Source organism: Trichechus manatus, unplaced genomic scaffold (genome assembly GCF_000243295.1).
Source record: "Trichechus manatus latirostris isolate Lorelei unplaced genomic scaffold, TriManLat1.0 scaffold00026, whole genome shotgun sequence".
Classification (NCBI taxonomy): Eukaryota; Metazoa; Chordata; class Mammalia; order Sirenia; family Trichechidae; genus Trichechus; species Trichechus manatus.
Genome location: NW_004443962.1, coordinates 13,160,354 through 13,184,307, shown reverse-complemented (window position 1 = coordinate 13,184,307; position 23,954 = coordinate 13,160,354). Strand labels below are relative to the sequence as shown.

Genomic DNA, 23,954 nt, shown 5'->3' with positions numbered 1-23,954 from the left:
CAAGCAAGAGAATCCATGGTAACTGCCATGGCTAATGGCCTTATAAGGAGCCCTGGTGGCGCAGTGTTTAAAGTGATTGACTGCTAACCGAAAGATCTGGGATTCGAAACCACCAGCGGCTCTGCGGGAGAAAGATGTGGCAATCTGCTTCCGTAGAGATTTACAGCCTTGGAAACCCCATGCGGTTGCTATGAGTCAGATGTGACTCGACAGCAGGGGTGTGGTTTAATGACCTTATGCTTCTAGGAATAAAAGAAGTATCAATGCAGGATGTGGTAGTTATTCTTCAGCAGCCTAAAAGAAAGTCAGATTTACCATCCCAGTTAAGGAGAAAATCTCCAAAATCAGGAAGACTTCTTTAAAATCCACCTGCTCACTCATCCATCCATCTAACAACACTGTGCTAGGCTCCAGAATAGAGAGATAAAAAGATAACTGTCCTTGTCTGATCAACAAAAATAGGAAACGGAAGGACCACTGCACAAACGAGCTGGAAAGAAAGCTACTCAACCTATTTAGGATAGGGACACTTTTAAATGAAAAGATGTCTATGACCATGTGCTCAAACCAATATCTAAAAAAAAATACTTGAAAAAGGAAAAGATGACCAGAGATTTTAATATAACACATTTAGACAAAGTTAATGAGAATAATCTTTAAAATAAACAGAGTATCAGTGGTCTGTGGTCACTTTTAGGAGCTCTGGTGGCACAGAGATTAAGCACTTGGGTCCTAACTGAAAGGTCAACAGTCTGAATCCACTAGCCACTTCATGGGAGAAAGATTTCTCAGCCTGCTTCTGTAAAGATGACAGCCTTGGAAACCCTATGGGGCAGTTCTACTCTGTCGTATAAGGTCGCTATGACTCAGAATCCACTCGACGGCAATGGGTGGTCACTTTATTTATGACCCGATGTTCTCTTCTATGCTGCCCATTTTTTCCCATTCCTCTACTCTCTCTTACCAGATCACCTATTCTTCTGTGTATCTGCGTAACCAACTGAGGGCTATGGCAGATTTGTGTATTAGTCTGGGAAAGCGTATACATACAGGTGCAGGGCTTGAAAAAGCAATCGTCTTTTTCCTTAGACAGCTGACTGCCATCCTCACCTTGGATAGGGAGGAAGGGTAACTAATGAATGAAAAAAATTAAAGGAAAAAGTGAAGAAAGTAAGAGAAAGGCAAGAAAAAGAGACACTATGAGATCCTGAAAGGAGTCCTGGTGGTAAATGGTTAAGTGCTGGCTGCTAATTGAAAGGTTGGTGGTTCAAACCCATCCAGCTGCTCCACAGGAGAAAAGACCTGACCGCACCTGAGAACAACAACATGGGATCCTGGAAGCTTTGCCACAGCCAAAGAGATTGGGGGTGGGAGGAGTAAAGTCCACAAAACTAAAACTGATGTTCTTAACCTAGAGTCCCCAGGGGGTGGCTGAAGTAGGGGAGGCTTCTGTGAACTTTTTGGAGTCAAACATCCTAAAACTCAAGGAACTCTAAACTGGACAATCACTCCTCGTTCTACATCCCTCCAACTTCTATATCCCACTGTCCACCTGCTCATCCTTAATCACAGGCATTCCTTAAGGTTCATTCCTTCCATCTGTTCATGCCTCTCTATCTCGGTAAGTCTGTTTGCTGTCATCACCTTAGTGAATGAAGAAGCCTCCTTGTCCTCTTGCTATAGTCCTGTTCTCTCCACTGCAAGTTTGTCCCTTTTATGGGGACAGACTACGGGGAGTTCTGAGGGGCTGTCACAACAAGGCCAAAATTACTACCCAACGTTACTACCTACTGCCAATCTTCCTGTCTATCCATGGAAACAAGTTGAAAGAAAAGGGAGGCCGTGAGAATGGATACACTGCAATGAAAGAATGCAAAACATGGACGGCATTTTGGAGAACAAAAACTGCAACGGAACTTCTCAGGATCAGGGAGTGCTTATGTATAATTGAAGGCAGAGAAGGAGGAGTGAGTACAGATGAGACTGAAAATGAAAAGTAAGCTAATATATATTTAGTAAATATGTGTGCTAGGCTTGAGAGTAGGAATATAATGAAGGGAACAAGGAAGTCCATAATATTGAAGTGGGGCTAGCTGGAAGAAATCAACTCCTTCACTAACTAAACCTACTCTTACAAGCGATGTAATAAAACATCAGTCACCAGGTAGTAGGAATCTTCTTCCTCTAGTGGCCTTTATTAGCTTTAAAGGCGCTCACCTTGCAAATCCCCAGAAAGGAGTCACTACAAGAGGCAGGTTTTCTTTTTCTTCTACAAGTAGTCTGAGGTCCTTATGTGTGTATCGGGTCTCTTATGTATATATGGACAGTGCCAGTGGTTGTCTGTCTATAAAGGTAAAACTGCTATTTCTCTCTATTCACAAAAAGGTTTAAACTACTTTAAGAAACGGTGCCCATTTCATTTCTGTTCCTTTTTGAACAGTAATTCAAACGCTAGGATGCTGCATCTTGATCTCAGGCATTACTGAATTCTAATATTGGTAATTCAGATGTATATGAACTAACAACCCCAACATAACTGCTTCTTTTCACTGCTAACAATTTCAAAGTACCCAGGAGATATCTGACAAGTTCTTAACATTCATATTCCATACTCATTTGGAAAACCACATATACTAATTAGAAGATTAGACAAATAGTAATCAAATTTCAAGGCTTTACTTCTGCTGCTTGGTTATACTGGTGATGTTTAATGTGAAGACTACATGATATCTGTACAAATCCATGAATGTTTTGCCTTGGAACTTCCCAACAGGGTATATTATAATTTACACCAGCCACCAAAGAAATCTATGAATGCCTTCAGCATACTACATTTAGAATAAAGAAATATTTTAGGAAGTTATCTAGCAAAATATACTTCTGAAGTTCTGATGATTAAAAAGAATAAGCTTTAGTAACCTGAAAATTTTATACTCAGAACTCTGTTCTTGATTAGAGGTAATAAATGAAGCATTACTATGAATTCTTTTATTCAACTAAGAATAACTGCTAATATTTTTAATTCTGGGGGAACCAGTCCGTGTTTTTCTGTATCCATTTATAGCAGGATTTTACATACCTGAACCCTATCACGGTCTATGCTTTTAGCTTTATTTTTCTGTTTTTTGGGAGTTAGTTCATTTTTATAATCAGAATTTTGGAGCTGGAGATTTCCCAAAATATCCCTAGTCTCACTATCTCATTTTTTAAATGAGGAAACTCAGGTAGAGGTAGTGCCTTGGCTAAGATTTACAACTCATTAGATAGAGAGGAAACTATACATTAGATCCGACTCTTTCCACTATACAATGCTGCTATCTCTTTATTGCCTTGGTTATATATCATACACTACCAGAGTTCTGGGTTTTCTGGAGTATCTGTCCAAACCGAACACAGAACTTCAGGTCAAGATATTAGTTTTTATTTGTTTGTTCCTATACCAGTCCAAGGAGCCCTGGCGGCACAGTGGTTAAGAGCTTGGCGACTAACCAAAAGGTCGGCAGTTTGAATCCACCAGTCGCTCCTTGGAAACCCTATGGGGCAGTTCTACTCTGTCCTGTAGGGTTGCTATGAGTCGGAATCGACTCGATGGCAACGGGTTTGGTTGTTTAGTTTATACCATTCCACATTCTTCCTAATAGCATGGTCAAAGCAGCAGAGCAGATCAAATAATCTCAGGGAAAATGATAATGATTCTCATATATAATTGATCATTTAGAGCCTAAAATCTTGAATATAGTCAATATTATTTGTTGTTAGTGCTCTAGTTGCCTGAACTAAAACTTACTTGCCCCTTTTGGCCCACTTGTGAATTTTCTCAGGCCTTCTCTGCAGGGTATTTCCATTGGCTTAGCATTTCAATAACAGGAAGAGTACAGCCTGATTACCTGGAGATTTTACTCTTCTAGATAATTTATAAAATATTAAAAATAATTCTGACATCAATTCCTTTGAAAAGTAAAAGCAGCCCCACTTATCTACCAGAACAATCCATTTATTTAGACCCAAATTTCCTCTTAAGTTCATTATTATAAAGACCTCTTATAGCCATTTTCACTCAAAAGAACACGACAAAACACAGGGATAACCATGTATAAGGTTTGTAGCGTAGTTTAAAAAAAGTAGAAAGGGTCAGCAAATTAGAGCAGTTATAGTTATGATTTGATCCATATTCTACATATAAACGAAGAGTTCTATTCAATGTGAATTTGTCATTGCTATTATGAATTATGGAGCTCTGGTGGTGCAGTGGTTAAGAGAATGGCCGCTAACCAAAAGGTCGGCAGTTCGGATCCACCAGCCACTCCTTGGAAATCCTATGGAGCAGTTCTACTCTGTCCTATAGGGTTGCTATGAATCTGAATCGACTTGATGACAACCGGTTTGGTTTGGATTCTGTAACACAGTCTTACATTCTTAAAAAAAAATCTTTTTCTCTGATCCATTTCCCTTGGTCTTCCTTTTACTGTCTTTTTCTTACTTGCTCTCTGGAACCACTTTTCTGTCTCATCACCTGCTTTCTTCATCTCCAAATAATCCTGCCTTCTACCCCAAGATATTCACAGTCTGAGCCTGCATTTGCTCTCTGGCCACCCCAAATATACTATTTTAACTCTCAATTAAGCAGTTTCTCAGAATTCCTAAATTACTGCTTCTTCTGGTCTAGCCAATGTATCACTACTTCCCCTTATCTCCTCGTAAAGTTAACATTCTCTCAGATAATCCAGCTAAGTGGTAGAGGAGTATATGTACCAAATCATACTGAAATGGTCAATAATCTCGTCCCTACCCTGCCCAATTCCCACTCCCCTCCCTTATATCTTAAGGGGACAATGCTTGCTAAACTAATTACATTCAGTAAAATTTCCTACAAATTAGGTAGAAAATTGGGGATGTGTGTAGGGGAGTTAGGAGGAGACTCACTTTAAATATACAAAACAACTTATTCCCACTATATTCCAGCCTTGGAATAGTCAAGGAGTCGGTGAATAACAGAATATTGATCCCTGCTGAGCATTCATGATTCCCCCTTCCTAAAATTTGTTCAACCTTTGCGATCCAAAGACAGGAGGAAAGGGAGAAAAGGGGTGTTTTCAACACCTGGACACTGGTAACCGTGCCAGTCCAGGCCTCTTTCTACTACTCAGGCCCCTGTCTGGTACTGTCCTGAATTATGGATCCAGGAAGTCAGAAGGGTTTCAAAGTTTTCTGTTCCATATCTGTTCATCTCTCCTTTCTCCTTGTTGAGCATGGAAATACTTCTTTTGATTATATGAGGGTAAAACTAATTACCACTTATGGCTAACTGCCCCATGGCACAGTAACAAACATCCAACGGCAGTTAGTTTTGTTGTCAATTTTATTTTAATACAACACTATATTTTATTCAAGTGTTTAATCTTCATAGTTCTGTTCATATGGCAGGTTTGCTTAACTACTAATTAAAACAACAATAGTAACAACTACAGGGAACATTAGAAATGCCCAGTAAATACCGGTTGCATGAATTCACGGATATCATGTTTATTAAAAGAAGCATTCACTCAGACATTCACTGAGCACCTACAACATACAGATCAGGGATTATCTTTATTTTATTTTGAGGAAGTGCAGATGTCATTGAAAAATTTGTTGTGAGATGGAGGAGAGTTTTATATTGTCTACTCTACAACAGAACTTCACCAATATCGCCACCTCCAACTCCACTCCCTCAATGTTTCTTATCTGTGAACTCTATAGCTATAGTAGGAATTGGTTCTCCTTCTTCAGTATCTTGTATTATCCTGTTTTACTCCAATAAATTGTATGTGCACAAGTTATATCTTTATCTTAGTAATAAAAAAAGATCACCATTTGGAAATACTGCTCCCAAATTTGAATATAGGAGATCAAGTAGAATGCCATCAAATAACAGCTCCTCTCTAGAAAGCTGTGTCCTGATATGGAAACACTGTTCAAGAATAATACTCATCTAGGACAGAGAGAGAGTTGTACTATGTGATCACAGCCCAATTTAAAAACGGCTGTGAAGACAGGACATTTTAACACTGAAAAAAAAAAGAAAAGAGGGCCATAGTCTCAAAATGACAGCACTTCACACTTAATACATTAAGTTTTATGAAAAAAAGTTTCAAAAGTCCACTTGAATAGGTACACAGACCCATGTACATCCTTTTCACTGATACTCACAGAATCACATAACCTCTGATAGCCACAGAAACTGAACACTGTGTCTAGATGCAATGCATCCAAATATGCATATACCCTCAAAAACATATGCACACTCAGACACGGTCATATTTATGTCTGATATACTAGGCAACTGTAACACTTCGAAATACCAAAATGAAACAATCTTTTGTTAAAAAACTCACAAATATTAGCTACATATGAATAAAATTTGAATTAAATTATTTATACTTCTTTAAATTGAACCCTTCATTTTAAAAAGATACATGCCAAAGCTAAAGTATCATGACAACTTGGAGAGTTTATAAGGACATTAAAGTTGGTTGATTCTATTAGCTAACAGTATGAAAACTGCCCACTCAAAAGTCCTTCCAATATTTACAAGACCATATTCTAAAATCTATGCCAATTTATCTTCATGTTAACCTGTCTTGTGAATGTACTTTACTAAACAGAGAATAGGTAAACAGCATTTACTAGGTCCTGCTTACTATATTACAAAAAACTTAAAACCACAATCAGATACTACTTCATATCCACTAGAATAACTATAATAAAAAAGATAAAAATACGTGTTAACTGGAACCCTTGTATATTGCTGGTAGGAATGTAAATTGTGCAGCCACTGCCAAAAACAGTTTGGCAGTTCCTCAAGAAGTTAAACACAGAGTAACCATAAGACCAAAAGAGACACAAACTCATTGCTGTCGAGTAGATTCCGACTCATAGCAACCCTACAGGACAGAGAAGAACTGGCCCACAGGGTTTCCAAGGAGTTGCTGGTGGATTCGAACTGCTGACCTTTCGGTTAGTAGCCAAGCTCTTAACCACCGTGCCACCAGGGCCAAAGTTACCATATGACCCAACAATTCCATTCCTAGGTGTCATAGATTGAATTGTATCCCCCTAAAGTATCAACTTGGCTAAACCATGATTCCCAGTAATGTGTGATTTTCCACCATTTTGTCATCTGATGTGATTTTCCTACAGGTTGTAAATTCTACCTCTATGATGTTAATGAAGTGTGATTAGTGGCAGTTATGTTAATGAGGCAAGACTCAATTGATAAGATTAGGTTGCATCTTAAGTCAATCTCTTTTGAGATATAAAAGAGAAAAGCAAGCAGAGAGACAGGGGGACCTCATACCACCAAGAAAGCAGTGCCGGGGGCAAAGCATGTCCTTTGGACCCAGGGACCCTGTGCCTGAGAAGCTCCTAGACCAGGAGAAGACTGATGACAAGGACCTTTCCCCAGAGCTGACAGAGAAAGCCTTTTCTGGGAGCTGGCACCTTGAATTTGGACTTCTAGCCTCCTGGACTGTGAGAGAATGGGTTTCTGTTTGTTAAAGCCAACCACTTGTGGTATTTCTGTTGTAGCGGCACTAGATAACTAAGACAGAATTTGGTACCGAGAGTGGGGTGTTGATCTAACGGATAACTAAGATGTGGAAGCAGTTTTGAAACTGTGAATGGATAGAGTATGGGAGAGTTTCAAGCGCCTAATAGTAAAAGCCTAGATTGCCTTGAAGAGACTGTTGGTGAAATCATGGACATCAAAGACAATTCCACAGAGGACTCAGAAGGAAATGAGGAGAGCTGTTACACTGGAGGCGGTGCAGACGGCAAGAAGCAGCAGCAGAACCAGGGGACCAGCGCAAGACTGGAGCAGACTCATGGAGTGAGAGAGCTAAGTGTCTTCCAGCTGAAGTTTACTGGTGGAGTGGGGCATCTCCAAGCACTCATCATGGTGCTAAAGAGCTTTGGAACGCTTGCCCTAGCAGGGCAGATGTGGGCGGCAAGGCTCAAGGGGCTGAGGTCAAGGTACCAGGAAGAAGTTGAAGAGACAAGGAACACAGGAAGCAGAGCTGCCTCAGTCTCAAAGGGTAGGCCACGACCTCTGGGGTCTCAAAGGGTGGAGTTGCCACTCAGATGGACTACGAGCATGTGGCTGTTCCACCACTGTACTTTGAAAGCAGATAACTTGTATTCTAGATTTCACAGATGAAGAGGAATTTTTGGATTTTGGACTTGGAGTTGATTTAAGACTTTTGCTATGACATGATGGAGTGAATGTGCTTTATATGTGGGAATGACATGAATTTTTGGGGACTAAAGGGTAGAATGTCATGAATTGAATTGTGTCCCCCCAAAATATGTGTCAACTTGGCTAGGCCACGATTCTCAGTACTGTGTGATTGTCCACCATTTTGTCATCTGATGTGATTTTCCTATGTGTCATAAATCCTACCTCTATGATGTGAATGAGGTAGGATTAGAGGCAGTTATGTTAATGAGGCAGGACTCAATCTACAAGATTAGGGTGTATCTTAAGTCAATCTCTTTTGAGATATAAAAGAGAGAAGCAAGCAGAGAGACAGGGGACCTCATACCACCAAGAAACAAGAGCCAGGAGAATAGCACGTCCTTTGGACCCGAGGTCCCTGCGCTGAGAAGCTCCTAGACTAGGGGAAGATTGATGACAAGGATGTTCCCCCAAAAGCCGACACAGAGAGAAAGCCTTCCCCTGGAAATGGCACCCTGAATTTAGACTTCTAGCCTCCTAGACTTTGAGAGAATCAATTTCTCTTTGTTAAAGCCATCTGCTTGTGGTATTTCTGTTACAGCAACACTAGATGACTAAGACACTAGGCATATACCTGAAAGAACTGAAAACAAGGACTCAAACAGATACTTGTCCATGTATTCATAGCAGTACTATTCAAAATAGCCAAAAGGTGGAAACCACCCAAGTATCCATTAACAGATGAAAGGATAAGCAAAATCTGGTATACCTATATAATGGATTAATCAGCAAAAAAAAAAAAAAAAGAAAGAAAGAAAAAGGAATGAAGTACTGATACATGTTACAACATGGATGAAAACATTACGCTAAGTGAAAGAAGCCAGACATAAAATGTCATGTAATGTATGGTCCCATTTACATGAATGAAAGGGCCAGAACAGGTAAAGTCAGAGAGGCAGAAAAGCAGACTGGTAGCTGCCAACGGCTGAAAGGAAGGGGGATGGGGTGTGTGTATTTAATAGGTATACGGTTCTCTTTTAAGGTGACGAAAATGTTTTGGAACTTGATAAAGGTGGCGGTTGTGCAACACTGTAAATGTACTAAATGCTACCGATTGTTCTTTTTTTGGTTAGGTGAATTTTGCCTGACTTAAAAAAATAAAGCTTAATGATTCATAGACTCACACATAATTACAATTGTTTTTAAATTTTATTTTCTTCAGCAATAATAAAAATTTTTAGCCAGTGACTGAAGAATCAAATGTAATCACTTCAAAAAATGGTACATGTGAACAGTGAAATTATACCCTGGGTTTTAATCTGATCAAATTAAAAGGTTTAAGTAGTATATTTTTGTAATTAACACATACACACACACACACACACACACACACACATTGAAGAGCAGTTACCAAATGTGCCTGAATATAAAGAGAATTATTCTGAGTTTTCACCAAGTTGCTCACCTGACAAGGGGCTTTCTTGATTACTTTATTCTGGGCAACAAAATACTCTTTGGAGAAGATGCATTAGTGTGTAAAAAACCTCAATCAATGCTGGTTTGGGAAACTTTAAGATCACCTGACAGAAGTAGTAAAAAGGAGGCAAAGAAATTTAACATTAACTTAGTAGTTCCTGTGGGTAAGACTCCAGAGGTGCAAATGCCAGATGTCACTGTATATAAACCTTTTATAGATCACTTTAAAAAGCAATACAGTAAACAGTCATTTTGTTCAGATAATAAATATATACATGGTGACACAACTGGTTAAGTCCTTGGCTGCTAACTGAAAGGCTGGTGGTTTAAATCCACCTAGTGGCTCTGCAGGAGAAAAGACCTGATGATCTGCTACTATAAAGATTAATCAAAACCAAACCCATTGCCATCGAGTCGATTCCGACTCAAAGTGACCCTATAGGACAGCAACTCATAGCAACCCTATAGGACAGAGTAGAACTGCCCCATAGGGTTTCTAAGAAGCGGCTGGTGGATTTCAACTGCCGACCTTATGGTTAACAGCCAAGCTCTTAACCACTGTGCCACCAGGGCTCCTCTATTAGAGCCAAGAAAACCCTATGGGGCCGTTCTCCTCTGTCACATGGGTTTACTATGAGTAAGAAACAACTCAATAGCACTTAACAACAACATGGTAAAAAAGAAAAAAATTGTTATGGTGTTATGTAAATGGGTATTTGTAGAAATTCCAATGGTGGACTCATACAGACGTAAAAAGTGCTTCATAAAAATTTAGATGATGTAACCTAAAAACTATGATAGACGGTTCAAAACGTAGCTCTACTGATGACGAAAACACAGATGGAAAAGATGTATATCAAGAGTTTGAATGAAATTGTTTTATCAAATTTCAGACGTAAAAAAGAAAAATTCCTAAAACAATATATAATCTTACATTAATATATAATTTCAAATATATTTAAGTTAACAAAAACAAAAAAAACCCTTTCGGCATCTTCTTAATGGAAAAATAGAGGATCAGGTTATATTTAAGGATTATCAGTAGATGTGTTAAAAAAAAAAAAAAGACTGAAAAGAGTTACAACATAAAATACTGAAAGTGATCATTCTGAATGCTAAAAGAAATTATTCTGGCATTTAACCTTCTACCAAACTGAAGTAATCCTATCTGCAATATCTTACATCATCCAGCCTTTTTTCTGAATACTTCCAGGTATCAGAGAAAACCATTTATTCCACTGTTAGGGAACTAAAACCTTCTTCACTGATACATCAATAACTTTATTCAGTCCTTATTTATGTCAAGGACTGGGGTCCAAATGTGTACAGCTCTCTAATTTTTTCCACTATTTTCAATTGTACAACCTGGAGAAAGAGAATACGTCTACTCCTTTCTTTATAAGTCAGTCCTTGAGGTATTTTTAGAGCTATCAGGAGTCCCTTATGTCTTCCTGTCTCCAGACTCTATGTTCAATTCTGCTCCTCTGTATACCCTACCCCCCTCCAATTCATTAATATTCTTCTTATCTTCTTAAAATTGGGTAGCCAGGACCTTCAACAACATTCCAAATGGTTTCTGATAAACCCTAAGTAGCCAGAATTAAGAGTCTCAGCATATCTAAACAGTCTTCTTTTATTAACATAGTTTAAGACTGCATCAGCATTGTTCGTAGTTACGTTACATTGATTTATGTGTTTATAGTCAACCAAACCATCCAAGTCTATTTTACTATCAACTGAGGTCTTCCACATTTAATACTTGAACAATGCAATGTTCTACATTCAATTTTAGAAAAATGTAAATATGGGAAAAACTCTGCTTCTCAGTACAAAGAAAATACATCTATTTCCTGGTTACAGAAAGCTCTGCATTTCCCTTCTATATTCTCTAGCCTGATTAAGCTTACTAATTGGTCTATTAATCAATCAACTATTTATTGCTTATTTTACATGCAAAGAATTGTGAACTTTTTATGCTTAGTTTAAGAAGAAAATTACATCATCAGAGGCAGTGTGGTTGACTGAATGAATCACTTAGGGTCTTAATTTAGGCAAAAGAAAAAGTGAACACAGAAAAAGGGTGAAGAAATAGTAATCATGCCTGGGTCTTTCAGAAACCACCCATGCACAAACTCAGTTTCTCCTTCAGTGTTTTCTCACCAGCAGCAATGGTGCAAAGCCCCAGAGGGTACAGAATTTGTCTACATCCCTTGCTGAAGTCCTCAGAGAAGGTATATAGAACTCAGTTCTTCCTTTGTACGTTAGATATCTGAATTCACACAAATATAGCCATCAGTACATTTCCAGGTTTAAAATACTTGATATAAATCCTTGGGAAGCAAGAAATGCTAATAGTTTCAGATACAAACCTAAAGGCAAAATTGTGTATTAGTCCTATTAGCGATAAACTTCACTCAGTGAAATTTCTATAACTTCTTCTCACGCGCCAAGAATTACTGTAAATCTGCTAAAAATTAGAGAAGCTGTGCCTATTTGAAAATTTTTACCTACCACTATTGTGTTCAAAATCATATAATTAATGGCCTAATAAGTCATTAGGAAGGATGCTTCCTATCTGTATAAGTACTTAATATGCCCATTTTTGTCCTCCACAGATTTTAATTAAGTGGGTCATTTCACGCCCAGTGTGTAGTAGCTTCCTAGAAACAGTAAAAAAAAAATAAGAGTTTGTAATTACCTTGAGTGGTGAAGTTGAAGAGTGCAGGTGTGTCTCGCCCATTTGGTAGTTTGACATTTGGGTCCCGTAATTCATCAAAAAATGAATGTGCGCAAGCTTCCAGTGGCGTCAATCGGGCGGTTGGTGTATACTCCAGCAGACGGCTACACAGTGCAATTGCCTCCGGTGGAGTCCGGGGTCGGAAGACCTGCAGTACAAAAAAAAAGGGGAAAGAACAGTTAGTGTTTTATTACAAAAATCTAAGCAAATAACTCTCTGAGTACTGAGTCAATTCCCACCATGTGCAAAAACATGGTTGCAAAGGAGCCTTCTAGAACCAAAAAAGTTAACTGCGTGTGATTCACCACACTGGGGTGAACTGTTAGTTAAGACTATATGAGCAAAGCAGAGAGAAAAAAACTGGGGGAAATGGCAAAACTCTAAATTACGCTCATCATAAAGCAGCACAGTCAGACATGCACACAGAAGAATGACAGGCCTGTGAGAAAGGCTGGGTTCTGGAGGAGAGCACAACTAGAATACTTTTTTTTTAAAGTTTTGACTGCTGGGGCAGTAGACAGAAGGTTGCCTCTTGTGCATGACTTTTCACAGAATAATTGTTGATAATGGATAGTAGCACTGTTCAAATTTGGAAATTAATCTTTAAAAACAAGTTGTTTAGGCCTATGAATGTTAATGATTTGGTATTATCTCAATAAACAGAGCCTATCATTATTTGGAGAAGTCCTTGAAAACTAAGAATCTGACAGAATATCTCGACATTGTCTTCTAAAGTAGCTGTTATCATGAATGTGGCCAAATTACTATCAGTTGAATGACTACTTTAGGTTTTAATCAGGGATGTACTCTTCATTAAGTACCATTAACCTACAGAAAAAGTCAACTGAAGTAAAATGTGATTATTCGTTTAAAGGAAGAGAAAGCTCTCTATTCATCTATATCTTAAATTCAAACTTCTAATCAATACATAAAACTATGAAAATATACCTCATTCTAAATTATATGGCCAGTTAAAGCATACAAATAGAAGAGGAAAAAACAGAAATAAACACAAATAGACGGACAGAAAATCTTTTAGACTAAAGAAAAACAGAAACATATACCCCTTGATAAAAAGAATGTACAACCAAATTAAAGGGGAGGAGAATGGAGGTGGACAGACATATAAAGAGAAGCAGACATGTATAACTGAAGGGAAGCAGATCCACAAGTGAGGAACAGACACTTGGATTGTGACAGGGCAGAGAGGAGCCTGGAGGGTAAGGTTTCCTAATGAGAATGACTCATGTAACAGCTGGCTGTTCACTTAGGCTGAAAGTAGGAGCAGTACTTAAAGTCAGACCTCATTAGATTTTCAAGAGATTATTTATAAGAGTCTTTTCTATGGTGAAAACAGCACTGTTGCTTTTGTTTTTATACAAAGGTTAGTACTGATAAAGGTACTTTCCATGGAAATTGAGAAGCTGGATTGAGTAGGATCTTAGGAGTTTTTCAGAATCTTGAAGGCCTTAGTCAATATACTGGCTATGTCAGAAAGTCCCCTGTGATGTTAAAAGCTGCCGTATCTTTATTCTTTTGAGAGCTCTGACTTGTCTTACTCAAGGAAACCTGAAAGTTACTATAGTATTTTGGATCTTCTATTGTTCTTGGTCATCTTCCCCTCTTGCTCAAGATCCATAATCAAATCCAGAATACAAAAAGAAAATAATCAGAGGGAAAACTTAGAAAAATTTTCATAAAAATATTAAGCATTACTGACTCATTTTTATTCCTGAGGGCAGTTGAATTTATTTGATAATACATGGATTTCATTTTGCTAGGCAGGCTAAACCCAAAATGCTTTTGCACCAATACTGGGGCACATACGTAAAATCAAAAGTAGAAATAATACCACCTGCTAATATTCAAATGTAGGGTAGCTGCATGGTGAGTGTATTTAAATGACAAAATTTCATGTTATATTAAAGAACATTTTGTGTTAAAACTATAAATAAACCAGTATTGTAAGCTTATTCGGTTTATTAAAAAGAAGTCATCCATATCTTTTTGGTGTCTTACTGCCTACCAGTGATCATCCAAGTTGGTATGGTACTAAGACATATATTAGCCTATTTTATCAAGGAATCCTAACTCATGGAGTCAAAGAGATAAAAACAATGAAGAAAAGAACTTGTTCCAAGAGCCTACATTAAAATCAAGACTTAACCTGCTTTTTTAAAAAGCATCCACTGTTACTTTAAACCCTCTGAGATACTCCTGATGAGAAAAGCCTTGGTTCAGTACTCTGTAGATAAGCTTAACTGGAAAATTATGGGGGAGTCAAAACCCAGTGCCTCCCAGAATTCAGATTTCTAACCATAATACAGATGCGGTAGCATGTAACTTCCAGAAGTTACAGGCCAAACTAGAAAACAGTTCTTCTGAATTATCTTCGTGTCTAAAGAAAAGGAAACCAACAACTAATGAGACTTGGCTTTTAATAAAGAAGGTTCTGCTGCTGCTTTACTCCTTGCTTATTTAAATTGCTTTAACACTCAGAATCTTTGGTCCCATGGATCTTCATCAACATTTATTCTTATAAGAATAATGATTTAAAAAAAAAAAAAAAAAGAACAGCCATCGAGTCAATTCTGACTCATAGCAACCCTACAGGACAGAGAAGAACTGCCCAAGCAGGGTTTGTGATCAGGCCCCTGGGGTAGTCCGTAATCGTGGTGGAGAGAAGAGATAGTGATTAAAAAAAAAAAAAAAAAAGAATAATGATTTAAAAACCCCACAATTCCTACACTCCAGTGTAGATGTCAATGAATCACCCAGGAGACTAACAATCTATACCATAAGCAAAACCTATATTATAAAGTAAATGACAATGGAAATCACAGCTACCTACACTGTTTTTACTATTACATTTCAAGAATGAACAATTGTTTAGCCTTTCAAAAACAGTTTTTCCCTAGTTTTATAGACCTGCCCTGAAATTTTGGGGAAAAAAAATTAAGTACATACCCGCACTCCTGAGGTGAAATGTCCTGTTCCTGACGAATCCTAAAGATGATAATGCAGTGAAATAATCCAAACAGGGAAGTCAATCCAAAAGAGAATAGTCCAGCAAGGAAAAATATATCCAATGTTATAAGAAATCCATAGTGTGGGGGACATAGAAAATGTTTATACAGTTATAAACTTTAAACATCAGTCTCCACAGTAGCAAATCCAAGTTTTAAAAATTATTTCACCACAGTGTATGCAAAAAAAATTTTTGTTTTGATCGTGCAATGGTGAGGCACAGTAAAGAAACATTTTAATTTGTTATTTATGTTCCAATGCCAGTGCGTTTAGTAAAAAAATACAAAACCAAAAAAAGTTAAAATCAAAATGAAATCTAGAATTAAAGTTCCCAAAGTAAAGTGTTTGGTCCTCTATGACCTGGGTTTATTGACCATAGACATGGCTGGGAGGGGGGCATATTAGCCTGCTTTTAAAGATACGAGTTCCCAATACGCTACTTTTTCTCTATCAATGTGTTCCAGTGACACAGTATAAACATTTTTTTCACTAAATTATTAGTGACAAGAGGAAAGTAATAAATACATTTAATTTATATCACTATAGATTTCAAGCCAGATACTTTCAATTTGTGTGAGCTAAAAACAGATTAGGCCACCGCGGATTATTCTCCATTTTGGATTGACTTCCCTGCTAAAGATGTTTATTTGCTGACATTCTCATTTCCTTAGGACTCTTCAAGAAATTGACATATTACCTCAGGAGTGCGGGTATAAACTTATTTTTCTATTGTGGGCTTTGCCCCATCATACCCTTGCACCCATTACTTAGGAAAAATTAATATATAGAACATTCTTTCCTTTTTGGAATAACTCACTGAAAAAAAAGAGCCTATGTCTTTCAGCATTACAAATTCAACACAGTTCCATCTGCAAATATGACCAATTCACCCACCAAAAGCTAAACAAAAATATATACAATTAGCAATACAACTAAGGGACAGTCACAGTTACAGGTGATATGGATAGTAATATATACCAACACCTAGGCACAACGGAGCCAAATATACAAGGGAGGTTGTAGGGTCTATTATGTCTAGGTATTGAGAATAAAAAATGGCAGAACTCACCAGTAGCTGTCAACTCCCTTGGCTATTCTAAGAGAATTTAACATTCTTTTAGGATAGTTTCCAGTGGGGGAATTAAATATTCTACAAAAATAAATAATCCGCGGATTACTTTTAGTCTGCAGACTAAAATTTAGTACACGGATTAAAATCCGGCCCATCAGAATAAAAATCTCTCATAAACTAAAACACAACCAGGTGGACAAAAATAGAAAACCAGACTAAAAGAACTGAGAGCACAAAGTAAGACTCAGCTGGGCCAACTAACAATTAGTACGCAGACTAAATATGGCCAGCCAAATATGCAAGGCCATGAAGATCCCAAAATACCCTTATAAAAACTAGAAGTGAAATTAAGTAAGTAAAACAAAGTAGAACAAAAACAAAAAACAAAAGAAAAAAGTAACAAAAAAGAAAGGAAAAATTTAAAAGAACCAAAACACTGACATGAACTTTAAAGTGATCCAAATACTACCTCACCTGTGCAGCAACTCATTTTCTGAAATTGAAACGATCAACTCTCTTGACAAATACTAGTCCGTAGAAGAAACTCACAGAAAACATTCATTCTTTTTCAAAGGAAACTCTCTGTGGCATTGGACAAATGCAAACAAGTCCTTAAATAAATATTCAAAATAAAACTGCATTTGGAGAACTCAAAAATGACAGAGGCAATTTCTTCCCCTTACATGTCCTAGAATACACGATGACCGTGCATTTCAGTCTGTAGCTAATTATTATGACTGAATCACAAACCCTTCAAAATGGTCATTTATAAACAATCATATATACCATACCAAGGCCTATGTTTAAGTTGCTTCTCACAGCATCAGCTCTCAGTAATTCTATTTTATTAAGCAGTCCACCAGAGCAATGTAAGAGTTGCTATTTTTCATGGCTATGGGCAGTGATAATTAATCTAACAGATATAAAATGAATGCTCTGCAGGTGTAAACAGCTACGCCTCCCTAGTTTCCACTGGATAAACGTGCAACACTAACGCTGCTCTCTGGTCATTCGCGGAATACAAGCACCCAGTGTTAAAAACTATAAACCATGAATATTCCTGAAGAGCTACCCCAATACTGGCTCTCAAATAATTTATTAGTCATCTATAATGATTTTTACAAATCTAAATACAGGATTAAAAGTAAGACAACACAATGGATTTGTTGAATAGTTAATTATGTTCCAGTGGTTAATCAACTTAGAAAAGAACTGAAGTCTACTTAGGTGCTTATACTAAAAAAACCCCCCAAAAACCAAACCTACTGCAGACGAGTTGATTCTGACTCATAGCAACCCTAAAGGACAGAGAACTGCCCAATATGGTTTCCAAGGAGCGCCTGCTGGATTCGAACTACCGCACTTTTGGTTAGTAGGTGTAGCTCTTAACCACTACGCCACCGGAGTTTCCAACGTGCTCATATGTAGTACATAATTCAATAACTAAATTCAACACACTTTATACACTTAACATATGTAGTATTTTAGTTTACCCTATTTATTTTTTTTAACATTCTTATAAGTGGTATTTTACATGCTTTTATACATTGGTCTAATGACGTATACACGGTAATCTAATTCACTTTAAGTAATATAAAAAATGATTACCAGAGGCTACTGAATACCAACTTCCAGAGAGTCTGTGTCATGGTTTGAATCATGTCCCCCCAAAAATGTGTGTATCAGTTTGGCTAGGCCATGATTCCTGGTACTGTGTGATTTTCCTGTATGTTGGAAACCTGCCTCTATGATGTTAATGAGGGAGGATGGGTGGCAGTTGTGTTAGTAAGGCAGGACTAGATCTACAAGACTGGACTGTGTCCTGAGGCAATCTCTTGAGATATAACAGAAGTGAGCAGAGAGACAGGGGGGCCTCATACCATCAAGAAAGCAGTGCCGGGAGCAGAGCGCATCCTTTGGACCGGGGTCCCTGCGCAGAGAAGCTCCTAATCCGGGGGAACACTGAAGAGAAGAAGGCCGACAGAGAGGAAGAAGCCTTCCCCTGGCGCTGACGCCCTGAATTTGGACTTTTAGCCTATTTTGACTATGAGGAAATAAACTTCTCTTCATTAAAACCATCCACTTGTGGTATTTCTGTCATAGCAGCACTGGATGACTAAGACAGTCTGCATGCCAAACAAAACTACTATTTGAAGTCAGTATCTAACAGGGTAGAAACAAAGCCCAATACCGCTCCAAGCCTATTGAAAAGTTATGTTTTTCTAAACTTTACTTTGGTATCAATTCCTACATCCAGATGAAGAAGGTTGAGCATAAGAAACACAAAACAATGCTTTCCTTAGCCATGACAGAGCTAGTATTTAATGAATTTCAGCTGCACTAATTACAAGGCTTTTTGAGTTTTTCTGAGCTCTACTACAAAAAAAAACAAACCTTATATATGTATAGATATTAGCATTTAACTATGCAGTGTAATTTCTCCAACATCATTCACTAATGAAATAGTACTACAGGCCTACACAGACGTGCGATTTACCAAATGTCCACTTACCCAATTTAATCTTTCACTGTTCACAAAATAGTTATTGCACTCAGGCTGGCCTTCCCAGGAGTATAGGAAATATTTTCATACACTCGCCTTCATCTTGAGGGTCATTCCCCTGGGCTACAACAATCCTAACCTTTTTTACACCTAAACAAATTCTAACCTTCCTTCAACCACCCGCCCCCCTCAAATCCTTCTACTACCTTTAAGGGTGCTTCCTTTTTCCCTCCCCCACTGGAGATCTGCCTTGTACCACTTACACCAGGTGGAACACCTTCGAACACGTACAGCACATAATCTATTATATGGTTATATGGTATTTTATATCACTCAATATTTGCTTCAGTCAAGTCAGTTATATCACCTGTAAGTTTTTCAAGGACAAAAACCAAAACCAAACTCACTGCCATTGAGTCAATTATGACTCACAGCGACCCTACAGGACAGAGCAGCACTGCCCCATAGGGTTTCCAAGGCTGTAATCTTTACGGAGGCAGACTGCTACATCTTTCTGCCTTGGAGTGGCTGGTGGGTTTGAACCGCTGACTTTTTGGTTAGCAGCCGAGTGCTTTAACCACTGCCCAACCAGGGCTCCCTTTTCAAGGACAAGGACTATGTATTTTACAGTCTTTATGGTACCTGGCAGAGCACTGTTACATAGGAGACACAGGATTTAATGATAAAAATAAATTTCTGTCCTTGTTTACATTCCACCCACTACCAATTGTCGGCCCCTCACAATCTTCAAGCTTGTGTCTTAGCATTCTTCCTTTTTTATATTATTTCTCTCATATATGGATTGTTGCTGTTGTTAGTTGCTATCAAGTTGATTCCTACCCATGGTGACCCATCCCCATGTGTGCAGAGTAGAACTCTCCACAGGCTTTTCAAGGTTGCGACCTTTAGGAAGCAGATCACCAAGCCTGTGTTCTGAAGCACCTGTGGGTGATTCAACCGCTAACTCCTGGCTAATAGTCAAGCGCTTAACCGTTTGCACCAACTAGGGTCTCCTTACAACCACTCTAATAGCTGGATTTTAATGTGTACAGTTTCCACTGAAGAAACAGGAGTTTAGCCAATATACACGGGAAAATGGATGTTAGAAAAGAAGTGACTACTTCAGCACTAATAAAGATGTAGGTAGAAACTTGAGCACAGAACACAGTGTATGTGTGTATGAGACAAGTGATAACAGATTAGCAGACGTTCATGGTTTTACGTTTTACGGAACACACACAAAGCAAAAGAGTAAGACAGAACAGAAAAGGGAGATAAGGGGATCAGTGAGAAACGTCTGACAATTTTTATTTTGTGCTCTCTGGTCCCTCTGCAGGCTTTTTTTTTGGGGGGGGTGGTGGTGGTAATGTGCTGAACTAACATAACTAGAACAGGCAGGCATACCAAATTCTGAAAAATCCTGTATTGAAAGGCACAGAAATTTTTTTAAAAGTAAGATTATAAAGAAAATCTTTATTAAAAAGTATAGTGAGTTTTTTCCTTAGCTTTAAGCATAGGGAATTATAAACTAATTTGTTCAATCTGATCTGATTCCTTTCACAGCTGAAATGACCTCAGAACTCAATTTCTGCTTACCTTTTAGCTAGTTAGAAATACTAGTATTCATTCATTTTGAAGTATGTGTACAGTGTTCTAAGAAATCAAGTATATAAGGATTGATTTTTGTGGATCATGCTTTCTGGGATACTTAATCACCTACCCACATATCCTACAGACACTTAACTACTAAGTAAACTAATAAGTAAGAATGTCAAAAACTTGGCAAACATACCTTTTGAGGTGATCTGATATCTGTATGCAGTGTGTGGCCTTTCTAGTCACGGTCTTGTAACTCCCACCCAAGTCACTGGGCAGGACTGTGAGATAGGGTAACTGTAGCCCACCAAAGGGATTGGTCAGTTTTGCCATCCCCCTGGGCTTGAGGTGAGCCATCCCAGAGATGAGAGAGAGAGGAACCCACTACCACCAAGGAAGAACAGCCAGGAGCAGAGAATACAGGACTCAGGATTCCTGTGCTGAGAAGCTCCTGGAACCAGGAGACCAAGAGAGCAAGCGAGCTGTAATCCTGAAGATGGTGGCAGGAGAGACCTGGCAGCAGAGACCTGGCAGTAGGAGACGGCGTGGTGGGAGAACTGAGAGAGACCTGGCCCATGGAGAGAGAAAGCTAAGTGCCTTTGGACAGAGGCCTAGGGCTAGGGAGAAGTGTGCCTGCGAGCACAGCTGGGAAGAGGCTATCCTGATGGAAGAACTGTATCCTTGAGTGTTCCTGAGCTGAACTGTAACCTGTTACTTCCTTAATAAACCCCATAATCCTGAATATGGTCTGTGAGTTCTGTGTGGTCACTGCAATGAATTACTGAACCCGGTAGAAAGTGCTGTGGGAGGGATGGTTGGCGTCATAGTTGGTAAAGATGGCAGAGAGAGGAGGCATGTCTGACCTCCGCCTCATAGGAATCAGCCTTGGGCTGTTATCTTGATTCTCCTTCCCCCTTGTGAAGTTAGAGGAGGTCAGATGTCTTTACACCACATTGTCATTACTATTACAAAACAGAAATTAGGAACTGTGATAAATCCTGGTGGCACGGTGATTAAGAGCTCAGGCTGCTAACCAAAAGGTCAGCAGTTTGAATTTATCAATCACTCCTTGGAAACCCTATGGGGCAGCCGTTCTACTCTGTCCTATAGGGTCGCTATGAATTGGAATCGACTCGATGGCAAAGGTTTGTTTTGTTTTTGTTTTTTGATAATACATATAAAGAGCCCTGGTGGTGCAGTGGAGACCTGGTGGTACAGTGGTTAAGAGCTCGGCTACTAACTAAAGGTTGGCAGTTTGAATCCACCAGCCACTCCTTGAAAACCCTATGGGGCAGTTCTACTCTGTCCTTTAAGGTTACTATGAGTTAGAATCGACTCGACAGCAACAGGTTTTGGTTTTTGGTGGCACAGTGGTTAAGCACTGTCTGCTAACCTAAAGGTTGGCGGTTTGAACCCACCAGCCACTCAGTGGGAGAAAGATGTGGCAGTCTGCTTCCGTAAAGATTTACAGCCTTAGAAACCCTTTGCGGCAGTCCTACTCTGTCCTAAAGGGTCGCTATGAGTTCGAATCGACTCAACGGCAACGGGTACAATACATATGGTATGACTTGGTAAGCACTACAGGAGTTGTACGTTGAGAATAATCATGACAAGCTCAAATAGAAAATATTCATGGGAGAAGTGAGATTTGAGATATTGAGAAAAGGTTAAGACTTGGTAAGCAGAGAAAGGCTCCTTGGTGGCACAATGTTTAAAGTGCTTGGCTGCTTACCGAAATGTCGGTGGTTCTAACCCGCAACCAGCTCTGCAGGAGAAAAGACCTGGTGATCTGCTCCCATAAAGATTTCAGCCTAGAAAATCCTATGGGAGCAGTTCTACTCTGTCCTATAGGGTCACTATGAGTTGGAATCGACTCGATGGCAAACAACAACAATCAGAGAAGAGGAAGGAGAGCATTCTAAGTGGGGAAAAAAGAAGCGAGCAGAGAGCGGTCAAAATGACTATGCCTTCTCTGGGGAACAATCAGCAGAACAGTTTGATTACACCAGAAAATTCAGCATGACTGCACAGTCCCTTCAAAGTGAGCTACTAGCTGGGCAACATTCCCATATGTAGCTAACATATTAAACACTCAAATCCAGTAGTAAGAGATCAGAGCCTTTGAGATTATCTACTCTACTTCCTGCCATTATCCAGTCATATCGCTAATGATTTTCATTACTCTGAAAGAATATGCGGAAATCTGTGCTACCTAACTTACCTCACAGAATTATTTATTATCAGGATAAAGAGGATTACTTATTTTATAGAACTTTTAAACAAGCTTAGAAGAATCAGTTACTCAAAATTTGGAAAAAAAAACTCATGTATCTATTATAATATAATCTTATTAGAAATCCCTAATCTACCCTAAAATTTTAAATCCACTGCCTAACTATATACATTTAAGGATGGAGGAAGCTGGAGAACTTGGGAAAGAATCTGGGGTCAAGCCAACAGACGGATGCCTTAGGGAAGGTTAGGAGCAGGACAAGAACTAAATCTCCTGTTTTTCAGGAAAAGGTAGAAAGCATCAGGAATAGAGTGACTGTATAACTTGTCATTCAAAACAGGACACATCTGAGAGTGAAGGGGCATGTGATTAATAATTACACTGGTACAAGGATAAATTGGGCCATATGATCACCCTTGTATGTACGTACGTATCTTATGCCAAATTTTCCTAAAGGCAATGAGGAGTCAAAGAAAATTTTTGCTAGGAGTAACGGTATCACATGTGCTTTTAAGCAAGCTAATTGACAGCAATGGAAGGATGGATTGAAAGGGTGTGAAACTGAAGGAGAGAATTCAGTTAGGAGGTAGGAGGTTGTTTTAACGATTGTATGACATAACAATGGCCTAAACTAGGTCAGGTCAGCGAAGACGGAGAGAAAACGACAGATCAGAGAACTACACTGGCAGTAGAATCCTCACATTTATTCAGAGCTAAAATAAAATAATCTTTTACATGCATAATTTAACTATATTTTCAAAAGAACCCCAAGCAAGACACAGGAGAGAACAGCTATCTTACAAAAGAAAAAAAAACCGAGGCACAAAGAATAGTAGGAGCAGGGCTTAAACGAGATCCTTACTTCATTTAACCACATCTCCATGTATTAAATAGTTTAAGCTTCCTCTCTTCTTCCAACCAACTTCCATCTCTAATTTTCAATCTACTTTTACATCACTGCTTTCACTTTTTATCTAGTTTTTATTCTGTGTATATACCGTACACCAATGCAGAGGTCTTTATTCCCCATCTCCCCTACCCCTCGGAGCCCTGGTGGCGCAGTGGTTAAGAGCTTGGCTGCTAACCCAAAGGCCGGCA

The 23,954-nt window shown here is 38.7% G+C and overlaps 1 protein-coding gene across 4 annotated transcripts in view; it reads right to left on the bottom strand.

Annotated features, from left to right (window-relative positions):
• The window catches only part of GSK3B (glycogen synthase kinase 3 beta), a 301,800-nt gene that overhangs the window by 17,599 nt on the left and 260,247 nt on the right, over positions 1-23,954 (bottom strand). For 3 of the 4 annotated variants that reach the window (XM_004373652.1, XM_023728841.1, XM_023728840.1), the window contains 2 exons: positions 15,393-15,431; positions 12,387-12,573 (listed from right to left, as the gene is read on the bottom strand). In XM_004373652.1, coding sequence (XP_004373709.1) covers positions 12,387-12,573; positions 15,393-15,431 — 226 coding nt within the window. The remainder of the gene's footprint in view (positions 1-12,386; positions 12,574-15,392; positions 15,432-23,954) is intronic. The other variant, XM_004373653.1, reaches the window with a different exon arrangement.